Source organism: Channa argus, chromosome 16, assembly GCF_033026475.1.
Source record: "Channa argus isolate prfri chromosome 16, Channa argus male v1.0, whole genome shotgun sequence".
Lineage (NCBI taxonomy): Eukaryota > Metazoa > Chordata > Actinopteri > Anabantiformes > Channidae > Channa > Channa argus.
The window spans coordinates 12,159,699-12,184,801 of NC_090212.1; the positions used below are offsets into that span (position 1 = coordinate 12,159,699).

Sequence of the window (25,103 nt, forward strand, 5' to 3'; positions counted from 1 at the left end):
CAAAAAATGTAAGCAACAGTTAATTACATAAAAAAACGTCATAATTATTGTTATTATTATTATTATTATTATTATTATTATTTTAATTATTGTAAATTTTGGTCTATGCTTTGCTAGAAATGAGAAAGAAACTAAATCATCTTTTACAGTCCATAAGCTTGTTACATAGTTTTAGAAAAATTAAAAGCATCAACAAAACAAATTAGATTTTCATTGTGACTTTTTAAAACCCCTTCAAGATATCAAGAGTTGTAAAGCTCATAGTTTATTATGTAAAACTTGTGTTTGCAATAGTAGGGCAATATGAAATTTTAAGTTTTACTACAACTACAATCACTCGCAGCTGTTAAACTAAACTATTTACAGAAATACACAAGGAGCAGTGTCCATGCAACACTGATAGGCGTATCTTTAAATCATATCTTTTATTTTATAAGTAAATGACACATACAGATAAGAACATCTTTTGTTTGTTGTCTCTTTGTGTATTTTGTAGATGTGTTACTCAACTGTACACGTGATTAATTTCAGATAACCAGAGCAACAAAAGTCTTTAGTTAAGGATAAACTGGTTCTTGGCGATCATGTCAGCTTATCTCCTTTGAATTGTTCATTTTACATCCATGGAGCCATCACAGAGGGCTCCTTCTGTACCTGCTGAGAAAACAAAACCACAAAGTTATTATTCATCCGATTTGAATTTGAAGGCACAAACATTCTTTGTTTACCATAGACGTAAATCATAACTTGAGTAATTACTGTAAAAAGTTGCTTCTAGCATTATTATCTAATGACGTGCAATGTATCAATGAAGAAGGCATCTAACACTGACCTCTACAGATATGATTAAGATCAATAAATATCCAAAGCCAGCAGCTGTTTACCTTGTTTAGCTCAGGAAAAAGTTCTTGGATGGCAATGTCCAATAGCACATATGTCAGCTAAGAAAGCAGAAAAGCAGGATGAAGAAGAAAAGCATGAAGGCAGTGATCTATTTCAAAAAACTATATGCAAATGTTGAAAAGCAAAGCAGTCTGGCACGACAATCAAATAACAAAATAAGATTTCTTCTCGTAGTTTCCTACACACTGTACCTTGGCCAAACCTATACATACCTGTAAAACTACAGATTAGTTAGTTACACATGGTTAGCCCACTAGTTACATACACCCCCCCTTGCCCAATCTGATAGGCATTATTATGACAATGGAGATAGATGTATGGATACTGTAGCGCCAGTTTGTGACATCCAGTCACATAGATAACCCACTGATAACCAATCAATATATGGCAATGTTTTCATAATCTGCTTTGACAACACTCACCTCATTTCTTAGGTATTTTCAGAATCCTCTTCTAACCATCTGGATAAATAGATAAGTAGATCAACTGGGCAGAAAGTATGATTTAAAAGTATGATGGTTCACTGATGATTTAATTACAGTATCTGGACAATAAAAGTCTATAAGTCCGTGAGGATTTGAGAAATACCTTCAGAGCTTGGGTGAGTGTTGTAAAAATGCTTTCCAGATTTACTCAACCTTATTGATTTTTTAAATCACTGTATTTTTGCCTAGCATGCCTTAAGCTGTGGCTACAGGTCTGTAATTGTGCCTTTTCTGACTGTTTTAATCATTCTAAAAGCACTCCAAGAGTAATGTAAGGATCCATAAGGTTTAATTTATTGAGCTTTGCAGGATAGTGTGTGCACAATGCCCCATTCATTTAAATCCATGCTGGTGCCATTAACTCCTGCCTCATGGCTGCATACACAGAGTCAAGTGATGTCCAGTGCTCTAGATGAGCAAAACAACTTCTGATTCATTTTCCATCTTACAATATGTTTGACAGATTTCCTCAAGTCTTGTTTTTATATTTTGATAAAATACTTTTTTCCAGCAATGAGATACAAACACTTCAGGAAAAACAGAAATGCAAAACGCATATGGTGTGTGTATGAGTATATATGTATGAATGTTCTTGTACCTGTTTGTTAAGAATTGGCTGTTGCAGTCCATCAAAGAGGAGACATACTCCTTCATATTTGGCCTCTTCACCTATGCATTTTCCTAAGAAGTCTAAAGATAGATGACTTATAAATTTCTAGCACAAACACAAAAAGGACGACTTTTTTATCACTTCCATACAGTTGTCTTATATGTAGAAATGTCGGCAGTGAAGTGGCTTAGCAATTACAGAACACTCCCAGGAAGAGCTGGTTACCTGGAATATAACCCATCATCTCTTCAAAAGTTTTCTTCGCCCTCCTTTGCTTGTCTTGAGGTGAGCGGGGTGGACTGCTCTCACAGAAAACAGTGTCTGAAAAAGCAAACAAACAACCAAAAATATCACAACTTATTTACTGACACCATTCAGAGAAATACTTCAGCTTTTAAGGAAACACTTGTATTTGCTTATTTCTAAGACCTATATAAGAAGACTGATACAACCCTCATGTACAGAACCCTCATGTGATTTGTGGTTTAGGTTTCATATGCTGTAATGTGCTGTTAGCGTACGCTTCCTTTCTTTGTGCTAAGCTAGGCTAACTGCATCCCAGCTCCTGCTCTGTATTTAAGAGTTGTATCAATCTTTTCATCTCACTCTCTGAAAATGTTAGTTCCTAATAACGTTTTAAGACATAATAACAACACAGTCCAATATTACAATAAGTTGCTATCACATTCATGTCCATATCTCTGAGCTAACTGTAGTATACCTCTTAGTAGAGTAATGAGTGAGACAAGTCTGTGCTCCTGGACCACTTGGTTCAGTTTGCACTGAAGGCAGTAATCTGTGTAGGCTTCCAGTGTGTTTTTCAACAAGATCCTGCCGCCCATGAGTAGGTGGTGCAGCCAGTCAGGGATGTGGAAGACAACTCGGCCTGACAACCATGAATAATAAACATTTATTTTAAAAGTGGGGTTTTTTTTTTTTTCATTACTACAACATCTTTCATCTGCTGTTGTTTTAGGTTGAGTGTGGCTGTGACTCATTTTTAATAAATTCTTTATTCCACTGATAAGTACTTTTCCTATAGCTATATTCATTTTAATTCACTCACTGTCAGCTGTTTGGAATTGCTAATAAAAACAAGGGCATATTAAGATGCTTTCCAGTCTTTGGAGTTAACAAACTTAATTGATTTCTTATATTATGAGTGTCTTCTATTTTAAAGCTACTCACCATATTTCTACAATCACAAAGATAATATTATAAAATGCAATAAATGTGATAACCATGGGTTGAATGAAAACAAAAATCCACTCACCCACATACATTAAGTAGTCATACACCCCTTCGACAGTGATCATCTCCATGAAGTAGTTCTGATTGTGTCTTTTCTCAGTCATCTCGGATCGGTTAGCATTGTTTTTGAAGAGGTCATTGAACAGCTGAGAGAGAGGGTTAACAAATGCTCTTTAAGAACACTTTCAGTTCTGAGCGAGCAACACAATTCAACTGAAGTATGCATACATGTACAACTTACAATAATGCCAAATAAAAGCTATAAAACCCTTTTAAAGAAATGCTCAGATTTGTATGATAAGAGGTTAACTGCATCAATTTCTGCACTGTGGGGCAATAACACATTTCTAAATTAAGTTACATTTATATTTTATAATGAATGTATATTTAATCAGCCACAAATAAATTGTGTCAAATGGGTCAAGAAAACCTGTATCCACTGACATGATATTTCACCAAAAAATGCAACTAAGACAGATGAAATAAAATATACTTGTGTTGCAAGACGAGGTCTGGCTCAATTTCTTTCTATTTAACAATTTTCTATATAACAGCTTGAACAATGCAAACAGTTTCTTATACAAACAAGACCATTCACGGAAAGCTTTCACTAAAACGTTAAACTGCAAAGCTTTATGAGACTGTAGGTCTACGACAAAAGTATGTGTAATTATTAAATTAATTTTGAACATTAAAAAAGATTCCAACTTCCAACTTGCAAAAAAAGAGAAAGAAGGAGCAAACAAAACGACTAAAGAAAATAAATAAAATATATTGATTCCCAACCTTTTTATCATTTTCCGAGGTGGGACTCAGAATAGTAAGCTCAGGGCGGCTGGGTTTGGGCTTAGGCGATTCGCAGGAGTTGAAGAAGGATTGGATGAAAGGCTCTAGGTGTTGCCCTTTCTGACACAAAATTCACAACATAAATCTGTATTACAATGACAGTATTATTTCTTTTATAGATGCATGAGTCATACAAAAATGTTTAATGGACTATACTACTTGTTTCATACAAAGGTGATTGCTTAAATGTGCACGAATGTGATGCAAAACATTTATATTGTTGAAAGATGAGACAGAGAAATGGAGAAACTTTTAATAAATAATACTTTTAATAAAATAAGAATGCATTTCTTACCTCTTTTATCAGTTTGCTGGGAACTGACTTAATGATTTTACCTGTGTAACAAAAAATAATTTATCTCAGTGACGTATGGTTCTGTCACATTTTGCTTGTCTGAGACACAACTATCTTTTCACCACAGTCCAAGGTCAGGATTATCAAAACTTTTTACAGCATGTTTTACAAGTTCAGATATAATCCACCTCACTGCTCTGAGTTCCATTTGGTTCACCTCATTCTACTATACTGTACTTTATACTGTACCCAGGTTCACGTCAGGTAACATCTTGTCCAGGAACTGAGACTCCATACTATGAGGAGAAAGGAAGTCTGCCAAGAGCTGACTGTTGCTCAGCTCAGGGTGCTGCAGAAGTTTCTGCATAGAAAACATGTAAAGACACAATATACAATATATTACGCTACAGTTGGTCATGCTTCAGAGAAACTTGGCTCAAAGTGGTGATTTTAAAATAAAAGTAAAAGTAAAAGCAGGTGGAGTATATTACTCCATTTGCCGTCTGATCACATACAGTCATAAAACTTTAGAATCCCAAGGACTACAACTGTAGTTTGGATATTTAATGTAAGTAGGTGTTTGTCCATTACCTTTAGCATGCACAGAACTTCACATACGCAAAAGTTATTTTGGGATAAGTAATACTACATCACAAGGAATATTTTGACTGCTTTTTGTGGTGATACTCTTCCAAGCTCAGATCATTTTAAATTCTTCTCTTTGTCGTGCGTTCAAGGACACTTCAGGTTTGACACATCTGGGATTTTTAAATCAGTTGCCAGTGACTCAATGATTTATGAGCAAGGTTGTGAAGGAGTAAATCTCAGAAAACAAACAATCTTCAGTTCTGAAAAAGTGCATGCTGCTGCCTCTAGTCATTTTACTGCTTAAAGCACAGACTCAAGTCTATTTAGAGGGTCTTTGCACTGTTAAAATGAGCTTTCAAAGTGGACCCGGATCACAACTGCAGAGTCTAAGTCATTCTGTTATTCTGTTTTGAAAATCTGTAGCTGTCCTCATAACAGCAAAGTGAGACAGAGAGATCATTTGCTATCCATTCAGAACCATCATCACACGTGTCTATTGTCCTGTCATAAGGCTTTACAATAGTTCTTCACCATTTCAAACACCATTCTCTCTTAGAAAGTTATTTTCTGAAACTCGACATGGCGTGTTCCAGTCAGGATAATGGAAAAGATTCTCAAAAATTGTGACTGCTCCACTTTAATCTTGATGTGGTCTCTTGATTGCTTCCCATTCAGCCAGGAGGACTGAGTTGAAAGATTCGGGTCTAGAGCACCGTGTGGATGTGAAAATGTGTGTATGTGCTCTGGGGTGGTGAGGAAAAAAAGAAATCATTTTACTTTTTAATGGGATATGTTTGTTGGGAAACTGGCCTATGTTCATATATGACTTAATTTTGGCTCATATTCAGATCTATCAATCTGTATTCCGTACATCTGGCTAATAAAATGTAGGGAATACCTGAAGATACTCCTGGAATTCCTCTCGCTTTGATGTAAGGAACTCATAATTCTTAGGGCCAATGATTCTCTTTGAAGGCAACTGGGTATCTGGAAATGAGCCTACAAAACGTGTATAGAGAGAAACACAAACATAATGAACAGGACAAGCTTTGTTTCACATTAAAAAGACAATTATGTGCTGTGTAGCACAAGATTGCCAGTTACACAACAGGGACTTTGAGCTTTCATTTGGAAGTATTGTGTTGTAAATTTCAATTTTGGTGATACTTATTTTCCTTATGACAATTAATTAAAAAAATTATAATAAAAATAAATTAAGTAACAATGGTCAACAAAAGTCAAAATGGACAAATCGCATTGCTTGTAGTGAGGGTCTTACTGTAAGCCTCATGTGAAAATCTACACATGCACGTAATTTACTGTATGTTTACTCCTCTAGCTGGGATATTCTTATTTATTGATCCGTAGTTTGAACTTGTAATTGTTTATTTCTTGGTTGGTGGAACTTTTTTCCTTTCTTTTCTGCTTTTCACATGGAGAGCAGCTGTAACAAGGCAACACAATTTTACTATGGGATCAATAAAGTTGTTTAAATCTTGAAGATGAAGAAAACGTACCATGAAACTCTGTAAGCTTTGATTCAAGAACATAGAACTCCAGATATCTTCTGTACACAGACCAGTGCTCAGTCTCGTGCCCCACTGTGGACAACAGAGAACACATATTTGTTTTAGGACCAACAAGTTAGATCTGAGTTTGTAAGAATTTGACTAAAATCCTACCTCAGTAATTGTCTTCTAACCATAGCCAAATAAGATCCAGATTTTTAGAGTAAACATTTAGTTACTTTGGTCATTGTTTTCTCAGATTTACAGTTACAGTTCACAGTTTACAGTATTTTGTGTTTATTTTCTCTTCTTTTTTTACATTATTTCATCAAGTTTTATTCATGCTGGTGTTAAGCATCTTGAACTTTTTATAGTGTATGAAAGTTGCTAAACAAATAAATTGCATTCTCCTCCTGACTGACTTTTAAGAAACAAAGATTTTTTTTTCTTAGGTTTTATGAAACTGAGAAATACTTAAATTGTAACAGCATTAAGAAAAGGACGTTAACTCACAGCTACCTCTGATACTTTATATAGCAAAGCAGAATGACCTTTGTCAGACAAGAAAATCTGATTCTTTCAGCCTCACCAGCCTTCCTGTCGTTGCGCTCCACATCAATACAGAACACAGGAATCCTCTCCCTCTTCACATCATCATCGTAGAAATCAATATACGGTATGGTGATGTTCCAGGCTGAAAGGTTTCGAGGGGTGCTGGGGGTGGAAGCTGCCTCCATAGGGGAGTCGTCCTCCAGCACCATCATGGCTTCTTCCACCTTAAATGGAAGGAAGTGAAAGATGTCAAGGTTGAGTAGAGTAAGCCTCAGCTGAATAAATGGGTCACACTACTGTTGATATGTCACTAAGGTGGAAAACACTGCAGGTAAACAAAGTGAAAAGAGAACACCAACATTTTTTGGCACACTGTATAAAATTAAGATCACCACCAGCTGCAGAGCTGTCTTTCAATTGCTTAATTAATGTATTCTTTGAGTTCAAGTTCTGTTTACTGATTTATAGTTTTGTTCATCTTTTTCACCTTTTAGTGTTTTCACATTGTAACTTAAAAATACATTGTACACCTGTCTATGAAGTAAAGTTTAGGTAAATCTAAAAACAACGGCTGACAGTAAACTACAGGACCTGCTATGAAAGACAGGTCACCAGGTTAGAACTCTAGCAACAAAACATATCAGTCAAAATTCATTCAAGCAAAGCAGGCGTTTGATGTGAGTTTTGCAATTGTAACCATGCTGTGCAGATTAACAGACAATTTGCCTAAATAATGATGTAACTAGTGTCAAAACGAATGAACAGTAAAATTGGACTGATCATAACTGAAAAAAAAAACATGTCAAACTCAAAAACAAAGCAAATTCATAAATAAAAGTTTAACTTAATTTTTCGAAACAACACATTCTCTTTCCGGAATCATATAAATGTCCACACAACAGTGAACTCAGAGTAAAACCTGTGATATCAAAATGGAAAGCTTTCGACAGATTTGTCGAAGGATTGTTTGTGTGTGTGTGTGTGTGTGTATTTCTTTTCTTAACTTGCCAAATGCTCCAGGTACCAATAACAATATTAATGTGAAGAAGTACTTTGGTTCAATTTTTATTATTTTATTTTTGCAGTAGCTTAATTATTTCAGTTTCTGTGTTTTTTTTTTCTTCTTTTATCTAGTAGTAAAAGTGCAGAAGCAATGGACAGCGCATCTGTGAGTGAAAACATAGAATTGTGTATGTTACGTACCATTTGATTTTTGCAAATCTAGACAGGGGTTTACCATTCTGTGAGCATTAGAATAAACACTTTAATTAATCTAGATTAGTTTACCATATCGTCCTCTCCCTCTACCAGCCCATAGGATGGCAGCATGGCTCCCTCCATAGTAGTGCTCTTGAACACTCCTTTGATCTTGCTGCCAATGCGGCTGATCCCAAAGGACTCACCCCGCTTTGATGTGTTTCTGCAGGCCAAACAAAGAGGTTATTAGACAATAAGTGGTAGAAGAGATGTGCATGGCTTCAGCAAAGCATATGCAGCTTGAGAGAAGTTATACAGAGAGATCCATTAAGGAGAAGAGGAAAAGAAGGAGCACTGTACTACATTGGTATCATGACTATACATGGGAGGAAGAAGCTAAGGTAACTAAACCTAAAGCCAAAATGTGACTCCACAGCCATTTCACAATGAAATGGCTGGATTGTTGCTTAAGCACTGCAGGGCCAAAAGCAAAAACAGCACACAACAGTAAGCATAGATTTCATGAACAGGTGTCATAGTTTTAATGGGAAAGCAAAAAAATGTGGTGTCAACTAGAAAAGGCACAAATACAAAAGGTTCTCTGTGTCAGTGTTGTTAGAATAAAAATCACATGACGCAAAGCTGAACACTGAAAGGTCACTGCACTGACAAAAACGACAGGCTATCCTTTGCCTAAAAACACAAAGTTGGAGGACGGACACATGACAACTAAAAAAGGATCCCATGCATCCATCCAACCACGCAGGCATCTGGCTGGGACATGGGTCACGTGAGGGAAAGTGACATTACACCGAGCAACCTGTGACACACGGATGGACCCTGACTTACTTGGGCGATGAATGGCGGTGGGATAGTGAGCCGTATGGGAAGGTTGTGAACGTGGACTGGGCATGGGAGTTAAAAGATGCAGGTGAAGAGCTGCCAGAGGTGGTGAACAGTGAGGACGGGGACTCAGGGCTCCAGTCCCAGGAACTATAAGCAGATCAGGGTCACGTCCCCACAGGCGGAAGGAGGGAGAGGACCATGGATCATACCAGGGCAGGCAGTATGGCGATTACAGAATCAGAGTTGACATACAGTCACAGACACAGCACGAAGACGGCAATACATAGATGGAGTAACGGGCTGACAGACGGGCAGACTGGAGGAGAGTTTACTGAATCATGAAGGACATGAAGGAGGTTTAGGCTCATAGTTTGTTAGTATTTACGAATGGATTGCCAGTAAAATGTGCTTTCTCCTCGGTCTCATTTAAGTGGCACTAATATGCTGCTATTAAAACTGCCTTTATAGGGAGATTGCTTTCATAGCAAAATGAGAAAAACAACATAAAACTAATAAACATTTCCCCATGTTCTCCTGATGTAATTTTGAAACAAACAAACCGACATTTGCTAATAGAATCATGAACATTATAGCCTAAACCTCAATTACGTTTTTGTACAGCCCATGTTCAATAGCATGACTCTTAATTAGCTTGATTAACATATTAATGATGACTCGTGCTATGATTGTCAAAATTATGCTCATTGTTCTCAATCTTCTCTCATTTGCATCACAGCATTAGCCAAAAAAGAAACACACATTTGGGGTTAAAACTAGATCAGCACTATAACTATATATTAATCATATTATTAACCAGTACTCAATGAACCGTAGCCCTGATTTCAGTGGGCCCAGGGAATTTGTTAAAATGGCAGCACATGTTCCTCTGTGGACCAATCAGGCAAGAATGAAATGTCTTTTGTATCTTGCGTGCAGCAGCACTGTTCAGCCAGCCATTATTTTCATCAGCAAACTAATGTCTTATACTCACCGAATGTCATCCAGACTGAGGCTATTTCTGGAACAATATGCACAAGGAGTTAGTGGCAGGGCCTAGTGGCCACATATGTACCACACCCCGTGATAGAAAACAGAAAAAACAATTGCTGGACTCCAGTTAGTTTATTTCTAATTTAATTTTTTTTATATTGCAAAGAAAATCATGTTATTTTGCTGCATATTTACAGTTTATTTTGAATGGTTTTAAGACAAAACTTCAAATGAATTCATGTTTATTTTTAATGTGGCTGATGTATGTGGTACTATGTGGTGGTTACTGGGATACAGAAAGACCGTTAAAAGATAAAAATAATAACTTATCAGTCTAATTCAGAAATCTTAAAAGAAATTAGGAATTCAAAGGTCATTTGTGCCTCTCATCAGATACGGTTGAATGAATACAGTTATAAACATTATGGTCAAGGTTTTATAGATACAATCACAACAGTAAAACCTACCTGCTCATCTTTGAATTTCTGGCAGGGGATTCAGCCCCTCTCAGAAGTTGCCGAAAGTACTGAACAGTGACATGGACAGACAAAACAAATATAAAATTCAGGTCAAAAAACTGCACATGCAAATCTGGCAAATACACTATTTATGCAGGGCAGTGGCTTGCTGTGGACGACGGTGGAGCAGGCTCCTACCAACTGTATTCAATGAAAAAGCCTCTGAGGGGTGAAATGTGACCTGGTAGTTTTGGCTTAGACTGGGGGAGACAGTCAATGAACTCGGAATTTGCCAGATATTGTATTGTTGCACTGACAGTGCTGTTTTTACTAAATCTGAGCATGACAGGCAGAATCAATACAATTATGAAAGTAGTGATTAATAATTTAGGTTAAACCACAGCTAGGTCATGCTAGGTGTTGCCAAGCTTGGTAACAGAGGGTTGAGTGACTTATTTCAATGTGTAGATCCAAACCTCATCACTGTGGCAGAACATGGGGGTGAAAACATTCTCCAGGAGGGACAGGACATGCTCGTAGGCTTCAAACAAACACCTCATGGTCTGCAGTTTCACCACCTCTGCATAACGACCCTCTGCAACTGGGAAATTAAACAAAAACATATATAGCACTCTAGGTCAATATCATACATATTAGCTCGCTCACTCAGTAATTATATGTTGTTGTTTTTTTTTATTTCAGCAATTTGGGGAATATCACTGTAACATACTGTTACGTATTTCTGCCACTATAAAGGGGTCGAAACGTATCTTGTCGACGCTCTCATCCAAACAGTAGGTCTCATAGATCTTCTTCACCTCTTCATGAAGCATTATCTTCTCTGAGTCAGACAGCTCTGGGCACAGTATCCTGTCGTTGAATTCCTCTGAAAAGTTAATACAGTCAAGACATGTCAGTCTCATGGTGTAAGAATGCATATCTATGGAATCAATCAATTTAAAGATTATGAAGAGTCTTTAAAGGATGCCTTCACTGATTTTGAACTACTTATGGTTCTAGTTTGGGGAGTACATGTACATAAATACCATTAAATGTCCTATTGACTTCCCTATATCAAAATATCTCTCTACTTTTAGCTGAAAATGCCTCCAGATGACATCACTTGGAGGAAACTTTAGTTCAGATTATGTTATCTTGTTGCTCACAGTATTGAGTTTGTAATCATGTCATGTTTACTGATAATTTTAGACTGAGTGAGTGGCTAGTATGATATCTACTTCACTGATACATATTAAATGTAAACTAAATTTCAGGTAATGCTCGTGCAAGTGATGGAGTAGCACAGGGTTAACAAACTCGACATTTGATTTAACATGACAGACTGAGAGCTAGGTTACTCTTTCTACTGAAGGGACTGGGAAAACTTACCAACTGCAAGGCAGAACTGAAGAACGTGAACAGCCCCCTCCTGCTTTAGGAAGTTCATGAAACGAAACAGAAGGTCTTGCTGTTCTCTGATTTCCTTCAGCTCCAGCTTCAGTACCTAATCAGTTAGAGAGTGGGAAAAGACATAAAAAAGGCACCGTAGAGAAAGACATTGCTATTTAAAAAGTTAGAAAATATGTTCCTTTTACGTCTTTTGAGGGTCACTGAGATCTGACAGGGGGCTAAAGTACACATAATCTGTATATTGCAATTACAATATGTAGCTACTAGATAATAATATATTTAGTATCTGGTGGGTAATTGAGGAGGCGATGTTTGAGGTAATAGCTGGGAAAACTGTAGCTGTGATAATGCATTATCCTGGATCGGAGAAAACACTTACAGAGGGCTTTTTGTTGCGAGTATCAGAATACTTATGCAGAAAAGGAACCAATGTTGAAGTTTCCTCTGTAGCTTCTTCAGGCTGGAGTGACCAAAGTATTATATGAAATATATTAATAATAGTGGTAGAATAATAAATAATATCTTAAAATAATTTTTTAACCGGACATACATTACACTCTAGAGCAATGTGTTGAATACAAACAATGTAATAGAAGTGTCTGTGCACATCAATACACAAATTAAAATAAATTAACAAATTAAAAATTAAAATTGTATACTTACAGGGGAGTTGTCGATGAAAATCAAAATTAAATGATTCACGGTGTCCTGAAAGAAAATAAAACACCTGGTAAACTCACAAAAATCACTGAAAGTAATGCTGATGTTTTGAAAAAGACCCATCATACTCTTCCATCTATATGCTCCTTAGAAATGACTTTCATTGACATGATTAGTAAATGCTAATAGAATTTAATCTTAGGCTTACATGCTGTTTCAGCAGAGGGCTTCAACAATTTTGCATTCAGAAAATCGGCCCTAAAATGTCTCTACACTCACAGGGTCAGCCAAGTAGTCCATTGAAGGAAGGAAGACAGAACCAGCCAAGACTTCTCTTATCAGCAGAGTAAGAGATCTGAGAGGAGTGAAGAGATAAGGCAGCAGGAAATAAGAAAGTGACAGAGTGAAGAAAGATCCTTATCTACTTTTGTATAGTGTCAGTAATGCTACACTATCCTCTACACGAGCAAAAAGTGCATTGATGCTGTGGTGTTTTGTCATTCATTTGACACACATACTGTATAGAGGGACTGCATGCACTTGACTGTCACATCGAGTACCTGCAATCTGTGGCCTTGGGTGGCAGAATGTAGGGGAAGAGCATCTCAGTCAGCTTTCTAAGGTAGAGAAGCTCATCTCTGCGACTGCGAAGAGCTACATGGAGGTCGGGGCCATATTCTTCCAGGGCAGCTTGTTGAAGACACTCTGTATTCTTTACTATACAGGAAAGCAGAAAGTGTTTGAATACAAAAAAAAACCTTAATTGTTACAATTTAGCACATTTGACAGTAACACATTGCTATAATACATTTCAATCTCTGCGTTTAACTCAACCCCCTGGGGGAAGCAGTGGGCGGCCAAGGGCAGCACTCGAGGAGTTAGTGCTGGTGCTACTGGGATTTGATCCTGCAGACTTCTACATCCCAGCCTGATGATCTACTCATTGAGCCACCAGGCTGCCTGGTGTTTGTTTTTATTCAAAAAAAACAAAAACAAAAAAAAACAAAGAAAAGGGTGATGCACTCTATCTGCTATACCTTTCATCCTCGCTTTGCTTATTATTTCAATGTGCTTCATGGAAACCTTAAGAAGCTTTTGTGTGATGAGAGATGCCACATCCACCTGAAAGGGAAGAAAAAAATTCAATTACCAAACATAAATCACTTTAAGTCAACCAACAGCCCAAGGCTTTGACCCTATGCAGTGTAATTTGTCACCTTCTGGGTTCGACGAACTAACACAGCAGCAAAGAAACGCAAAGTCACTCTCAGTTCATCAACAAATGCCTCATCATCGGTGATGTCTCTGAAAAATAAAAAAACTGTACAGTCACATCTGTCACCGTACATTATACTGCCTCATTACCCAATGCAGAAATAGAGTTAAATAGCTTACCTATACCAAGGATACACAAAATTCTCCAAAACCAACTCCAGGATCTTGAAAAGAGAAGAAAAAAGACAGCTAGATTATAAGATGATATTGACATTTCATTTCATGTCAATAAAAACTACTTCCAAGCCAAGTATGTATTTTTGCATTACCTCTGAAAGAGAAGCATCCACCTTAGATGGAACTTTTAGGTCTAACCATGGCTGATAATTTTCCAGTAACAGGGTTGGTCTATTAACAAATTGAAAAAACCCAACTCTCAAATACATTGGTATACACAGTTAAAAGCAAGACATTTCTCTGAACACTAGAGGGCAGTGTTAAACGACTGCATTTTGTTAACCAATTAAATGCAAAATGACAAACCAGATGCACAAAGATTAAAGCAAAATTAAGAACTCTTCCAACTTTGTCAGATTATTGCACTGTTTTAATTTAAGATTATACGATTTATTGCCTTTTAGTAATATCTTAGTTAATAAATAGTAATAGCAACGGTATCTTATACCGTACCATAACCACATAACTCACCTGTGCCGTTTGCATTTGATTTTTCCACAAACAGCACAGCTGTGGCCCAGTGGAAACAGCTCCTGCTGGTATAACTGCAACGGAAAAGTTATCACAGAATGACCATAACTGCAGGAATCCCCACCATTCAGTCCAACAGGTAAGACTACCTTAATTCACAGGGCATTTACCAATAAATAAGTTATCAACTCATATATCAATAACTAAATAGAAAAAGTGCTCATTTATGTTTGTGCCATTAGTGACACAGTCTATGAGCTTGGAAACACAGAAGCTTAGCTTATCATGACATAACATAAGTGTGAACATACTGATATCAGTTGCGATTTCTCCTTTCCGAAATGTAATTTTCCCAGTATTTGTGACACTGTCAAATCCCTTAAGTAATTTATGCTTTTTCACCTACCCTGGTCTTTGTTTTGACAGAGACTAAGACGTTGGGCAGCAGAGACTCAGGCCCCAGAGAGCAGTAGAATGTGACGACTCCAGCCAGAAACGACCAAAACACCATTATAATGTGAATATATCTGTCAAAACATAATGAATGCGCGACCATTAACTGAATAAAACAGTATAGCTCCTGGGGAGCATGTCGGGGACATCGTATATTAAGTAAAATAGAGTGGCAGGCTCCCTGCTTACCTGTTTAAAAGCACTGTGGACAGAAGCAGGAGCAGCAGCAGAAAGCAAAAGACGGGGTACTGTCGACCCAGCTCTCGGAGCCGGTCCAGCTTCATCCTGCGTCTTAGGTTGTGCAAATAATCCCTGATACATCCCATGTTCGCTTGTGCATGTGTCGCCTACTGCCTATTACTGGAAAATAACTAATTTACTCAGCGAGGAGGACGCACTGGAGCACTTACTGTGAAGGTGCAAATGCATGTCATGGGTCCATTTTGCACCGTACTCCAGCAGCGACACCGTGAAACTGCAGAATAAATACCAAGACCGTTTGTTTCAGCAGACGTGCGAGGCGCCGCACACAGCTGTCCACAGCAGGATTTGCGGTAGCTAGTTACGCAGCATCACCTGTGTATAGACCGCCTTCAAACAGTGCTAGCTAGGTTAGTGTTTGCGTATTTGCTAGTGTTCTCTGAGTTAAGCTAGCTGTCATTTCTGACCACCGAGGGGCAACGGTTGCTGCCTGCTTGTCAGCGCTGGAGACGCGTGATGTCACCTCCGCTGTGTTCACAGCAGCAGAGGTTTGGAAAATACTGGCTCTTGTAGTTTTTAGGCTTAAGTTAAGGGAACCATGAAGCACGACAGTTCGCTCCGTCAATTTGACTAACGTAGGAAAGCCCGCGGTGGCAGCGACGCTCTTCTCCGCCGTGACCCAAAATAATGGATTCCTTGAGTGTTTGCATGGTTAATATCTTACTATAACACGTAACCAAAAGTGAACTACACACAGAAACTCAACATATTTTGCATTTTTACTTGTTTTGTCAGCTACAATTGCAAACTGTCCAAGCGCCAATTAATCTGTTCCGCTCTAGTAGTCGACATCGTTGCTATGGTTATGTATTCTTTTTTTAAATCCTGATTATTTTTGCGGTGGTTTGTGCTTCGATTATCTTTGAATTTCAGTTCAATTTAATAATTTTTTTTATCAATTTAAGATGGATACCAAAGTCCTGATCATATTGCTAATGTTGGAGTATAAGCAGAAAATGGAAAACTGACGTTTAGGAAATAAAAGCAACTGGAGCCCAAGCTGTTCTACATCCTATGGATATATTAAGAAAATGGCATTTGGAGGACCAAATCTTTCCCATTAATTTCTGTATGCAAGTAAAAATGAGACATTATTTGACCCTGAATTATCCTTCTTTTGAAACATTTTGTCACTTCAGTCTTTTGAAATGACAGCAACAAGTGCAGGATTATTCTATGACAGTAATGACAATTTAGTCTCACACACCATATTTTGAAATAAAGTATAAGAATGTCAAAGTCTGCAAGATAAAACCTAAACGACTAACCAGATTATTCAATATTTGCTTGTGAAGCAAACTTTTTTTTTGACAAATTTAAGTCACCGAAAGCACAGCACGTGTATATCAAGGATTTACCTGTAGCCTAAATGCATTAAACAACCTCACAGGAGTTTACCCAAAGAGTAAGACACAGATAGAAATCAAAAACTTTATTACAAAAATAAGTTACACTCACCTCCATTTTACAGTATAAAACAATTTATTTGCAGGAATGCAAAAAAAGTTGTTGGCCACCAACAATAGTTTAAAACTGCTAACATCTTTTTTTTCAAAAGGTGGTTGTGTATGACTTTGAGGGAGTTAACTGTATAGAAAACTGGGATTGAAGAGCACAGTTTCCTTTTTGCTATACCTGGAAATAGAAATCATTCACTGCAGTATCCCTTCTACCACTACTTGACAATGATCCCTCACCAACTCATGGCAGGCACACATGCTCACTGGCTGTGCAATATGGCAATTCCATTTCCATCAAGCTTAACCCAAAAGATCTTCTACACAGTTGCTGTCTTACAAGCTGGAAAGGGATCATTGTAGATTAACATGATTAAGGGTTGATTATACTGACTTACATTATTCTGATGTTTGAATATGTATCAATATAAAACGAGACCCACTGGAATAACACAGTGGCACAAAAGGGACACTGCAGGGCTTTGTTTTTGTTTTTTATTTTTTTTTGTTTTTTTAAATCAAAGGCAGTTGGATGCCTGTGATGTTGAAGCCTTTACAAAAAGTAACATTTTATCCGAAAAACTATACAACCAGTAACTACATACTCTGAAGAAGCAATGTGGCTAATTCAGGTCAAAATAGGATAAAAGCAGGGCTTGTTCAGACTCATCATATGAGATTGTTTTGCATGCCCAGTTAGACTGTGTCAGAGCTGCAGCTTAAATGACTATATTACATTAAGTACATCGCTTTTGCACTGCAGCTCTTGTGCATATTTTGTATGAAAACAAGCCCTGCTTTTATCAATATAGTTTCCCTATTTACAGTACAGGCCGGGTAGTTTAGTCCTCTGTACTGAGGTAGTCAACCAACCCTTTAAAAGACAAGTTCTTAAAAGAACCACTTTCCTGGAATGCCTGACTTATCCATGCTAGGTGGGTACACCCTAAAAACCTGCAAATGTTCTCTTTCAAACATCCAGATCAAACAATTAAGATTAACATGGATATTCTGACAATAAAATTGCGATTAGCACAAAAATATACACAATAGCATCAAGCTCCTTTGAGCCACTTCAAACCTAAGAAATTAAAAGTGCAAATTCTTCAAATATTTTTAAATGGCATGTTTAGGGACAGGGAAGGGGTAGATTGTAAGGGCAATACATAGAGCTCTGTATGTCAGAGCTGGGTACAAGGACTAGGGGCAAAGAGGCTGTCGAGTTTACAGAATCCTCCGGTTGTCTTTTTAATGTGGCAGTTTCAGGGAAAAAAAACATGGGAAGAGAGAGAGAGATGCTTCTTCTGTAAGGCTGGAATATCACTGGACCTTTTGTCGTGCTCTTCTATTTCAACTTCCATTGCAGCTTACGGTGTAACCCCACACATCAAGTCAGTCTCCACTGTGACAGGTCAGGACCGCCCTCGGCCACGTTTCCCTGCTAGACCAGTGAGAAAGATATTGATACAATAAAGCCATCTTGCCTACATTCTCCAGTTAACTGGTCAATATACTGAATGTTTAGGTCTGTGTTTAGCACTTTTGTGGAATTACAATGACTTCTAAAAAAAATAAAAATACATACATTTAAAAAATAAATAAATAAAAACAGTATGTTGTTTGAATAGCCTGCCAGCTAACATTGTGTGTATTTTGTGTATCCTTGGTATAGGTAATTACTATCATGATTAGTTATGAGGTCAATAAGCATGGGGTAATTTTTGAAATTTAAAGCAAGGCGTGGGTGATTTGTAGTGGATTTTCGTGACCTTTATGATTTCAAGCCAGTAAATGGACCTCATTCTAATTAATTTCTTAACATACTGACATTCCCTTTTCCCATGATAAGACTGCTAAAAAGGACCAATTCAATATAAACTGAGCCTGACTGCAAGTTGTTTTACACTGGTGAGCAGTAGTTATTTGAAAACAAGTTTATTCACACGTTACCATTTAGAAACTAACATTATCAGTTAACATTACAGTTTGTTTTTTTTGTTTACCTCTGCTTGTTCCAGGGCCTCCTCGCTGTGAGAAGCCCAGCCGGCCCCTTGGTGTGATAGCTCCACGGCCTCTGGTCTGACTGGCACTGCCACGGACTACTCCCCTTGCTCCTCGTCCTCTTCCAGACCCCTGGAAGTCCTCATAGCCGTAATATGGATCGTCATAGCCACCCCGGTAGTTGTGGTAATTGTATCCATAGTAATCGTAATAGTCTTCATAGCCATAATAATCAGGAGGGTACGAATACCCTCCCCTCCCGCCTCGTCCTCTGCTTCTTGTGGGTGGCGGCATGTGGGGAGGGCCATAGTAATAGTATTCATCATACCTGAAAGAGTCCACATAAACATGACTTTGTGTTTATATCAAACTTAACTTGGTACTCCAATCCTAACAAGTGGCAGAGTTGATGAGCATAGTCACCCTTACATTTGTGTTTTAGCGGCTTGTCTCTGGGCTTTGCGCTCTTTCCTCTTCTGGTCAGGGGGCTTGGCAAAGACTATTTCAATGTTCTCTCCTTCAAGATCTTGGCCATTGAGATCAGCCAAAGCCTGTAAAATTGTTAAAGAACATTGTCACTACACAATGCTAAATGTTCATGGTAAGTGTACTGTAAATGGATGTCTCATATCTGACCATAGAGAAGGTTTTATATATACCTTCACAGCACTCTCTCTTTCCTCAAAGTGGATAAAGGCATAGTCTTTCAATTTTTTCACCCTCTCCAACTTTCCAAACTGACTAAAGGAATTTTCAAGTTGCTCCTCTGTAACAGTGCTTGCCAAGTTTCTCACAAACAGCACCTTGACCTGGGAAATGAAAAATACATTTTTTTGTCACAATGACTTGCAAATACATTTCAAAAGATACTATTGATTTCCCCTGACCATGTGCCTTACCTTGGCCATGACTTCTGGGTCTGGATCTTCAATGGGATCAGCCCACTCCACGGTGACCACATTTCCCCACACCTTCACCTTGCCACTCATCAGACGGCGACGGGCCTGAGCTGCCGTCTTGTGGTCTTCATACTCCAGGAAGCAAAAGCCTCGATTTTTCTTCTTGTCATCAGGCTGGTGGTACAATATGACATCATTTAGGCCCTCTGTAAAACAGACAAGGAGGTGGAGAAAAAGCAGCATCTTTACTCAGCGGAAATCAGTTTCAAAGATGTACTAAAGGATAAATATAAAATAAAAATTGTACAACTGAAAACTTGATGAAAATATAACATTAAAGCGAATTATTAATATTCTGTCACTGTTTAGAGAAATTAAGACTGTATATTCATAAAAGTGTAAAAAAGTAGCAGTATCTTAAATATGAAACATTAGATTTAACCCTCAGTACAAAATAAATAGAATCAATTATGTTCAGTGTCCAGTCAGGTCTTAGCGGTAAAGCCTCACAGTAACATGAGTCACTCAAGCTTAGTAATGAGGTCATCATTTGGACACAAACAGGAAATGCTTTAAAAATCTTTACTTTGAAAATCTCAACCCAATGATTTTTGCATTATACGTGTAAAATGCTGAGTACATTTCAGTTAAGCAATAAAGCTGTTAAACAAATGATACGAAGAAATCAATGGATGGTGCTGACCCACCTGTGACTTTTGCAAATTCTTCAACAATCTGCTCTTTTGTTTTACTCTTGGGGATGGAGCCAACAAACAGTCTATTATTGGCCACAGAGATGCACACACCAATGTGTTTACCCGGTCGAATTTCATTGTTGTTGCACTGCGGAAGGATGGAGGATAGTGCAATTAACACAAAAACAAAACCAAAAAGAGAAAAGAAAAAAAAGGAGTAGAGTCTATACCAACACCACCATGGATGTCTTTTTCACTGCCACATACAATTAAAGACATGTTTGAAATACTTCTATGCAGTTATTTTGTTAGCATGTTAAATGCTACAGAAGCTTACTATGTTCTCTTGACCAAATTCTACTGTATGCGTTTTGTCTTGTCCAAAAACTTAATCAGAACTGCTTCCTTTCTGATTACAACTGCAGTACCACCAACCTACCAATTTGACAGCCTGCTGTGCAGCTTCCTTAGTGCAGAAAGTGACAAAGGCATAGCCTCTGTTCAGGCCACTGAGAGGATCCATCATCAGGCGTAAGTCCCAGATGGGGCCAGCTTTCTCAAACAGCGGAACCAGCTCATCCTCAAAAAGATCTCTGGGGATTTTGCCTACAAATATCTGCCAGGTTAAGGGGAAAGATTATGGTCGATGAGACTGTCGTTTGAAATCTACAAAGATAGATGGTATTCAGGTAAAAAGGTATCTTGTCAGCTCTTAGCGGTAAACCATCAGTGTAACCATGGTTACTTTGGAACTGTGTTTACATTTCATCATTTGGACACCATCTAAAACCTGAATGTACCAGACCCAAAACTTGCAACACCCAACATTAATTAATGTGCATTATCCTTGCCCTGTTATTCTTAGTAAGTTATGCAATTAAGTAGCAAGATTTGTACCTCAGTACCAATGGTGGGCTGTGCCCCGGAGTGGGCAGACTCTGGGGGGGGTCCTCCATATTTCCTCTGGCCTGTTGTCACATCAAGCGTGTAGCCAGTCCTCTCCAGCAAAGCCTGAACAACAATTAAATAATTAAAGGCAAATACATTTTTCCACAGTAATGAATGAGTCTTGTATTTAGAAAGCATCTTTATCACAGACTAGTATATTTTGCACTCACAATATTTACATAATAGCCTCAACATAAAAATGTATGTTTATGCAATTGTATTAAACATAAGTAGTTCTTACTTTGATTTTAGCTTCATCTGGTCCTTTATTGGTGTCTGACACTTTGGTCCCTTGCTTCTCTCTCTGTCTGTACGTCTTCATCACGCCACAAAGAAAGGCACTTTTGTTCTGAAATGGGGAAAAAAAAGTGCTATCACAGAATTAAACTATGCCATCATTAAAATGTCTGATTATTTGTTCTGCATATATATATAAAAAAAAAAAAACTGTTACACAAGACAAAAAGAGTTTATCTTGCATTAAGTTGAATGACAAGTAGAGGCTATTGTGCAATAACAATTCAACTACATAATAGCATCTTATACCACAATGCAGAGAAAAAATTATCCGCTTAATATGAAAACATTTCTGTCTTCATATTATTGTGGCAATACACAAACAGTTACACATGCATACCTGAACATGTGAGAGGTCACTGTCCTTGAATTGCAAAAGGACTTGCAGAGCACCGTCCTCGTTGAATTCTTTCAGAGCCTCAATCGCTCGATCATCTAAATCGCTGTGTGAAACCAAACCTGGAAGAAGAGGGAAAACTCAGATATTATGAGCTACTAACAACAAAGACAAATAAAGTTTTCATATTTACGTTGTCATTCAAGTATAGAAATCACGGTACAACTTAAAGAATCATGCAATTCATTTTGACTAACAGATCTTTAACATTATGTAATAGATGTAAATGATTACTACAATTCAGAGAGAAATGGGACCTGTCTAATCTAATGGAGCTGTATCCAGTAGCCAGGCTACTTTACTCTGCATCAAGCACATTTTTGCAGAAGTAATCACAACAGATGTGGCGGTGCAACTCGATATGCCAATGCCCCACTATTCTGTGGTTGGACGTTTCAAATGAGCCAGTCTGCATTCACTGCTATGGAGGCACTGTCACCTATCCCAGGCAGACTCTGCCACAAGACAGCTGTTGCCATTGTTTTTTGCCAGAGACCCATCTGTCTAAAAAAGGCCAGACCAGTTCTTTTCTAGAGCTGACTGTCCTCAAATGACCCCTAAAATTTTATCACTCCTGCCTGTCACCCTACAAACTTGTAAAGATCTGAACAAAGCAACAGATACTAATACTGTAGCTGATATACTTACACTAATAATTGTATGCATATGCAAAGAAATTTTCATAGAAATAATGAAAGGCTCACAAGACACTTCAGGGAGAGGACAATTCATTTGCCCTGACACCAGTGATCATGCAACCATGTTGGGAATGCAAATACTGCAATGATTTACACATTTTCACACCAGTAATGTGTAATTTAATATTTTGTAGCACTGCAGTACCCATTTTGGTAGGAAACCACAAAAAGTTGCTTCAGGATCCCAATTCCCCCATTCAAAAAGGTGATAAAATGACAGTACATGCAAGAAATTGATAAACATAAAAAATTGCATATTTGAATATGCAAGTATATCCATTGTGCCTTACCTGCTATGTAAATTTCATCTAGTTTTTCAGCAACTTTCTGTGGTAAACCAGCTTCTAATAAAGTCTGGAAGTGTTCAGAATGGGTAACTGCAGCAGAGGTGTCCATTGGTTCTTCTGGACCATTTCCATTAATATGTTCTGTGGCCATGTCTCCAGAAATCTGTGCAAATGCAATGAGCCAAATTAATCCTGGGTCAAGGGCAAGACTTGGGGTATGTTCAGTAGGAGTGTGCAAAGTTTCAGACTTGTCAATTTCTTTATATTTATACATTTTATTTTTATTTTTCTCGAATTATTCATAGGAAGTGTTATGTGGTCTTTCACAGTCTGAAAACATTTCACTGTCCTGACTCAACACTTGCAGCTCTCAGCTTGCATGAGGTAGAAGCCCAGAAACCTGTATATAGTTGACAGATGTTTGAACATTGCACGCAAAACAATAAAGAACATTCCAAAAATCCCCACAGAAATCAATTTAAAAAAAACAAAAAAACATTGTGCATATGGTGAAAATATCGGGATAGTGCCCATCTGGCAGCATGTTTGATACTGGTTTGCTATGGGCAAAAAAGTTTGTGCAAATGGAGCCAAGTTCACTTGATATTGCCCATGTCTCAGTCCTCTTGGTTGCTGCTGATGCAGAAGCATTGTCTACTTTGGTCTCTAAATTACATGTTAGCTTACCTCTTTGCTGCTGACTTTAGCACAGACTAGATAGCTGATATAGGTGTTCCATCAGAGTGAGCCCCGGTTTCTGTTGGCTGACCAGTGATGGACTCTTTCTTGAGCATTTTGTTTATTGATACATAGTGACACTAAGATCAGCTCTCCAATCATCCTGTTAATGACAAACCATTCTCTCATATTTGGTTGTATTATTTGGTTGTATTGGTAAATACCAAATAGCAATGCTGCTCTCTCTTCACATTGTTGTGGAAACACTGGACCGCACTCTTTTGACCCAGTGTTAACTTAGTTTACGTATCTGATAATATTTATGAGGTATTACTAATTAAGTCTAATGTTATCTCTCGTAGTGCCTGATAATTAATCTCACATGGGTAACGTTAAGCACGTGCTTTCTCTGTGGTTAAAACTGTTCTGCCACATTAAAAGTGGCTACAATGTCTTTCTGCAAATTACTGCTTATAGTTTAGAATGTAATATTACTAGATTTGTGGCATTTCATCGGTTCTAATAGAGATCTATATTAACATTACATTTAGCGGGGAGGGACTGAGTCCACACGTTAGGGCTAGCTAACTAGCTAGCGCGCTTGTCCCCATAGCTAATGCTACTGCAATCACGCTAACCCTAACTACATACCGTCTGGACAATAACATTACGCGATAGTATACATTTTCTATGAGTAAATCTACATTCCATATTTTGGTAGAGGAGATACATGCCAGCAAGTACATTACTAATATTGGATGGTAAATCCACGGTAAGCTTTTGTCGGCTAGCTGCTGTTAGCATACAATGACAATGAGCATGTCAATTTCATGATCTGTCAAAATAGGCTAGCTTACGCTAACATGCTAATTCGAACGGAATTTCAGTGAGGCCATTGTTACAACGTCATTTGTCGGCACGGACTTCATCAGTTGACAAAGAACAGCTTTTAGTTTTATTTTCACCCAACGAGGCCTTGATAGCTAAAGGTTTAGCCTGCGAGATGCGTGGTTTGTCAACGTGCCGCCACATAGGAAGAGTCCATTTTCAAAAAGCCGGTCTGGAGAGCTCGTTCCCAACCACCGCCAGTTTCCACATTGTTTGAAACAGCACAGCACGATTCATGCTTTTTAGCAATCAATGAAGTACCAATCACATGAGCAATTAATAGCATTCACCCTACCTGCCGCTGGCTCACCAACGTGTATGGTGTTGATTATTTAGGAAGATAAATGTGATATTTAAAAGACAGAAAAAGTGTAAAACTCCCGGCACTGGTCCGGCTTCAGTCATTCACTCTTGATGATGTAAAATGGCTGCCACGTTCACGCCTCGAGTTTTGTCTCGTCGATGGGGTTTCTTGTACAAGGCTGCACGGGCTTGCCTTGTATGCGTTTTACAGTAGAGCAGCAGGTCATACAGCATCCATCATAATTACTGAGGAAGAGTCGTTTCACCACAACAGCACCGGTTATTGGAGGGATGCAAGTTTGCATTAGTACGCAAACGG

General features: G+C 38.0%; 2 protein-coding genes across 13 annotated transcripts; both read right to left on the reverse strand.

Annotated features, from left to right (window-relative positions):
- Positions 1 to 406: 406 nt before the first annotated feature.
- On the reverse strand, positions 407 to 15,868 carry LOC137101098 (sorting nexin-14-like). 9 transcript variants are annotated; one of them, XR_010910993.1, is made up of 31 exons: positions 15,165 to 15,868; positions 14,929 to 15,049; positions 14,523 to 14,596; positions 14,144 to 14,222; positions 13,995 to 14,038; positions 13,817 to 13,904; positions 13,637 to 13,721; positions 13,160 to 13,316; positions 12,879 to 12,954; positions 12,603 to 12,647; positions 12,319 to 12,399; positions 11,919 to 12,033; positions 11,260 to 11,415; positions 11,006 to 11,130; positions 10,539 to 10,597; positions 10,073 to 10,099; positions 9,085 to 9,228; positions 8,326 to 8,458; positions 7,076 to 7,262; positions 6,496 to 6,579; positions 5,877 to 5,977; positions 4,640 to 4,751; positions 4,391 to 4,431; positions 4,036 to 4,155; positions 3,272 to 3,395; positions 2,720 to 2,884; positions 2,224 to 2,319; positions 1,987 to 2,078; positions 1,326 to 1,364; positions 885 to 941; positions 407 to 654 (listed from the first exon to the last, which is right to left on the reverse strand). XR_010910993.1 is itself a non-coding variant. In XM_067479016.1 (30 exons), the coding sequence occupies exons 1-30, from the start codon at positions 15,299 to 15,301 to the stop codon at positions 616 to 618; spliced, it is 2,964 nt and encodes a 987-aa protein (XP_067335117.1). In that variant the 5' UTR covers positions 15,302 to 15,868; the 3' UTR covers positions 407 to 615. The 9 variants fall into 9 exon arrangements, 7 of the variants coding, with proteins under 7 accessions (XP_067335117.1, XP_067335120.1, XP_067335116.1 ...); XR_010910992.1 differs by having other exon boundaries at positions 407 to 657; XM_067479016.1 differs by lacking the exon at positions 1,326 to 1,364.
- Positions 15,869 to 16,653: 785 nt separating this feature from the next.
- On the reverse strand, positions 16,654 to 24,934 carry LOC137101100 (heterogeneous nuclear ribonucleoprotein Q-like). Of its 4 annotated transcripts, none has more exons than XM_067479023.1 (12): positions 24,777 to 24,934; positions 22,919 to 23,078; positions 21,874 to 21,992; positions 21,478 to 21,585; positions 21,186 to 21,299; positions 20,728 to 20,904; positions 20,301 to 20,436; positions 19,594 to 19,799; positions 19,354 to 19,503; positions 19,124 to 19,245; positions 18,697 to 19,022; positions 16,654 to 18,131 (listed from the first exon to the last, which is right to left on the reverse strand). In XM_067479023.1, the coding sequence occupies exons 2-12, from the start codon at positions 23,064 to 23,066 to the stop codon at positions 18,106 to 18,108; spliced, it is 1,632 nt and encodes a 543-aa protein (XP_067335124.1). In that variant the 5' UTR covers positions 23,067 to 23,078; positions 24,777 to 24,934; the 3' UTR covers positions 16,654 to 18,105. The 4 variants fall into 4 exon arrangements, with proteins under 4 accessions (XP_067335124.1, XP_067335123.1, XP_067335125.1 ...); XM_067479022.1 differs by having other exon boundaries at positions 16,654 to 18,134; XM_067479024.1 differs by lacking the exon at positions 20,728 to 20,904 and having other exon boundaries at positions 16,654 to 18,134.
- Positions 24,935 to 25,103: the final 169 nt, after the last annotated feature.

Coding starts and splice junctions, on each gene's coding strand:
- LOC137101098 (XM_067479015.1), bottom strand. CDS start 15,301: ATGGGATGTATCAGGGATTATTTGCACAACCTAAGACGCAGGATGAAG. Junction 12,034..12,318: donor CTCGCAACAAAAAGCCCTCT/GTAAGTGTTTTC, acceptor CTAACTGATTAG/GTACTGAAGCTGGAGCTGAA. Junction 2,885..3,271: donor TGACTACTTAATGTATGTGG/GTGAGTGGATTT, acceptor CATGGTTGTCAG/GCCGAGTTGTCTTCCACATC.
- LOC137101100 (XM_067479022.1), bottom strand. CDS start 23,066: ATGGCCACAGAACATATTAATGGAAATGGTCCAGAAGAACCAATGGAC. Junction 21,993..22,918: donor AGATGAAATTTACATAGCAG/GTAAGGCACAAT, acceptor CTCTTCTTCCAG/GTTTGGTTTCACACAGCGAT. Junction 20,905..21,185: donor AGCCCACCATTGGTACTGAG/GTACAAATCTTG, acceptor TTAACCTGGCAG/ATATTTGTAGGCAAAATCCC.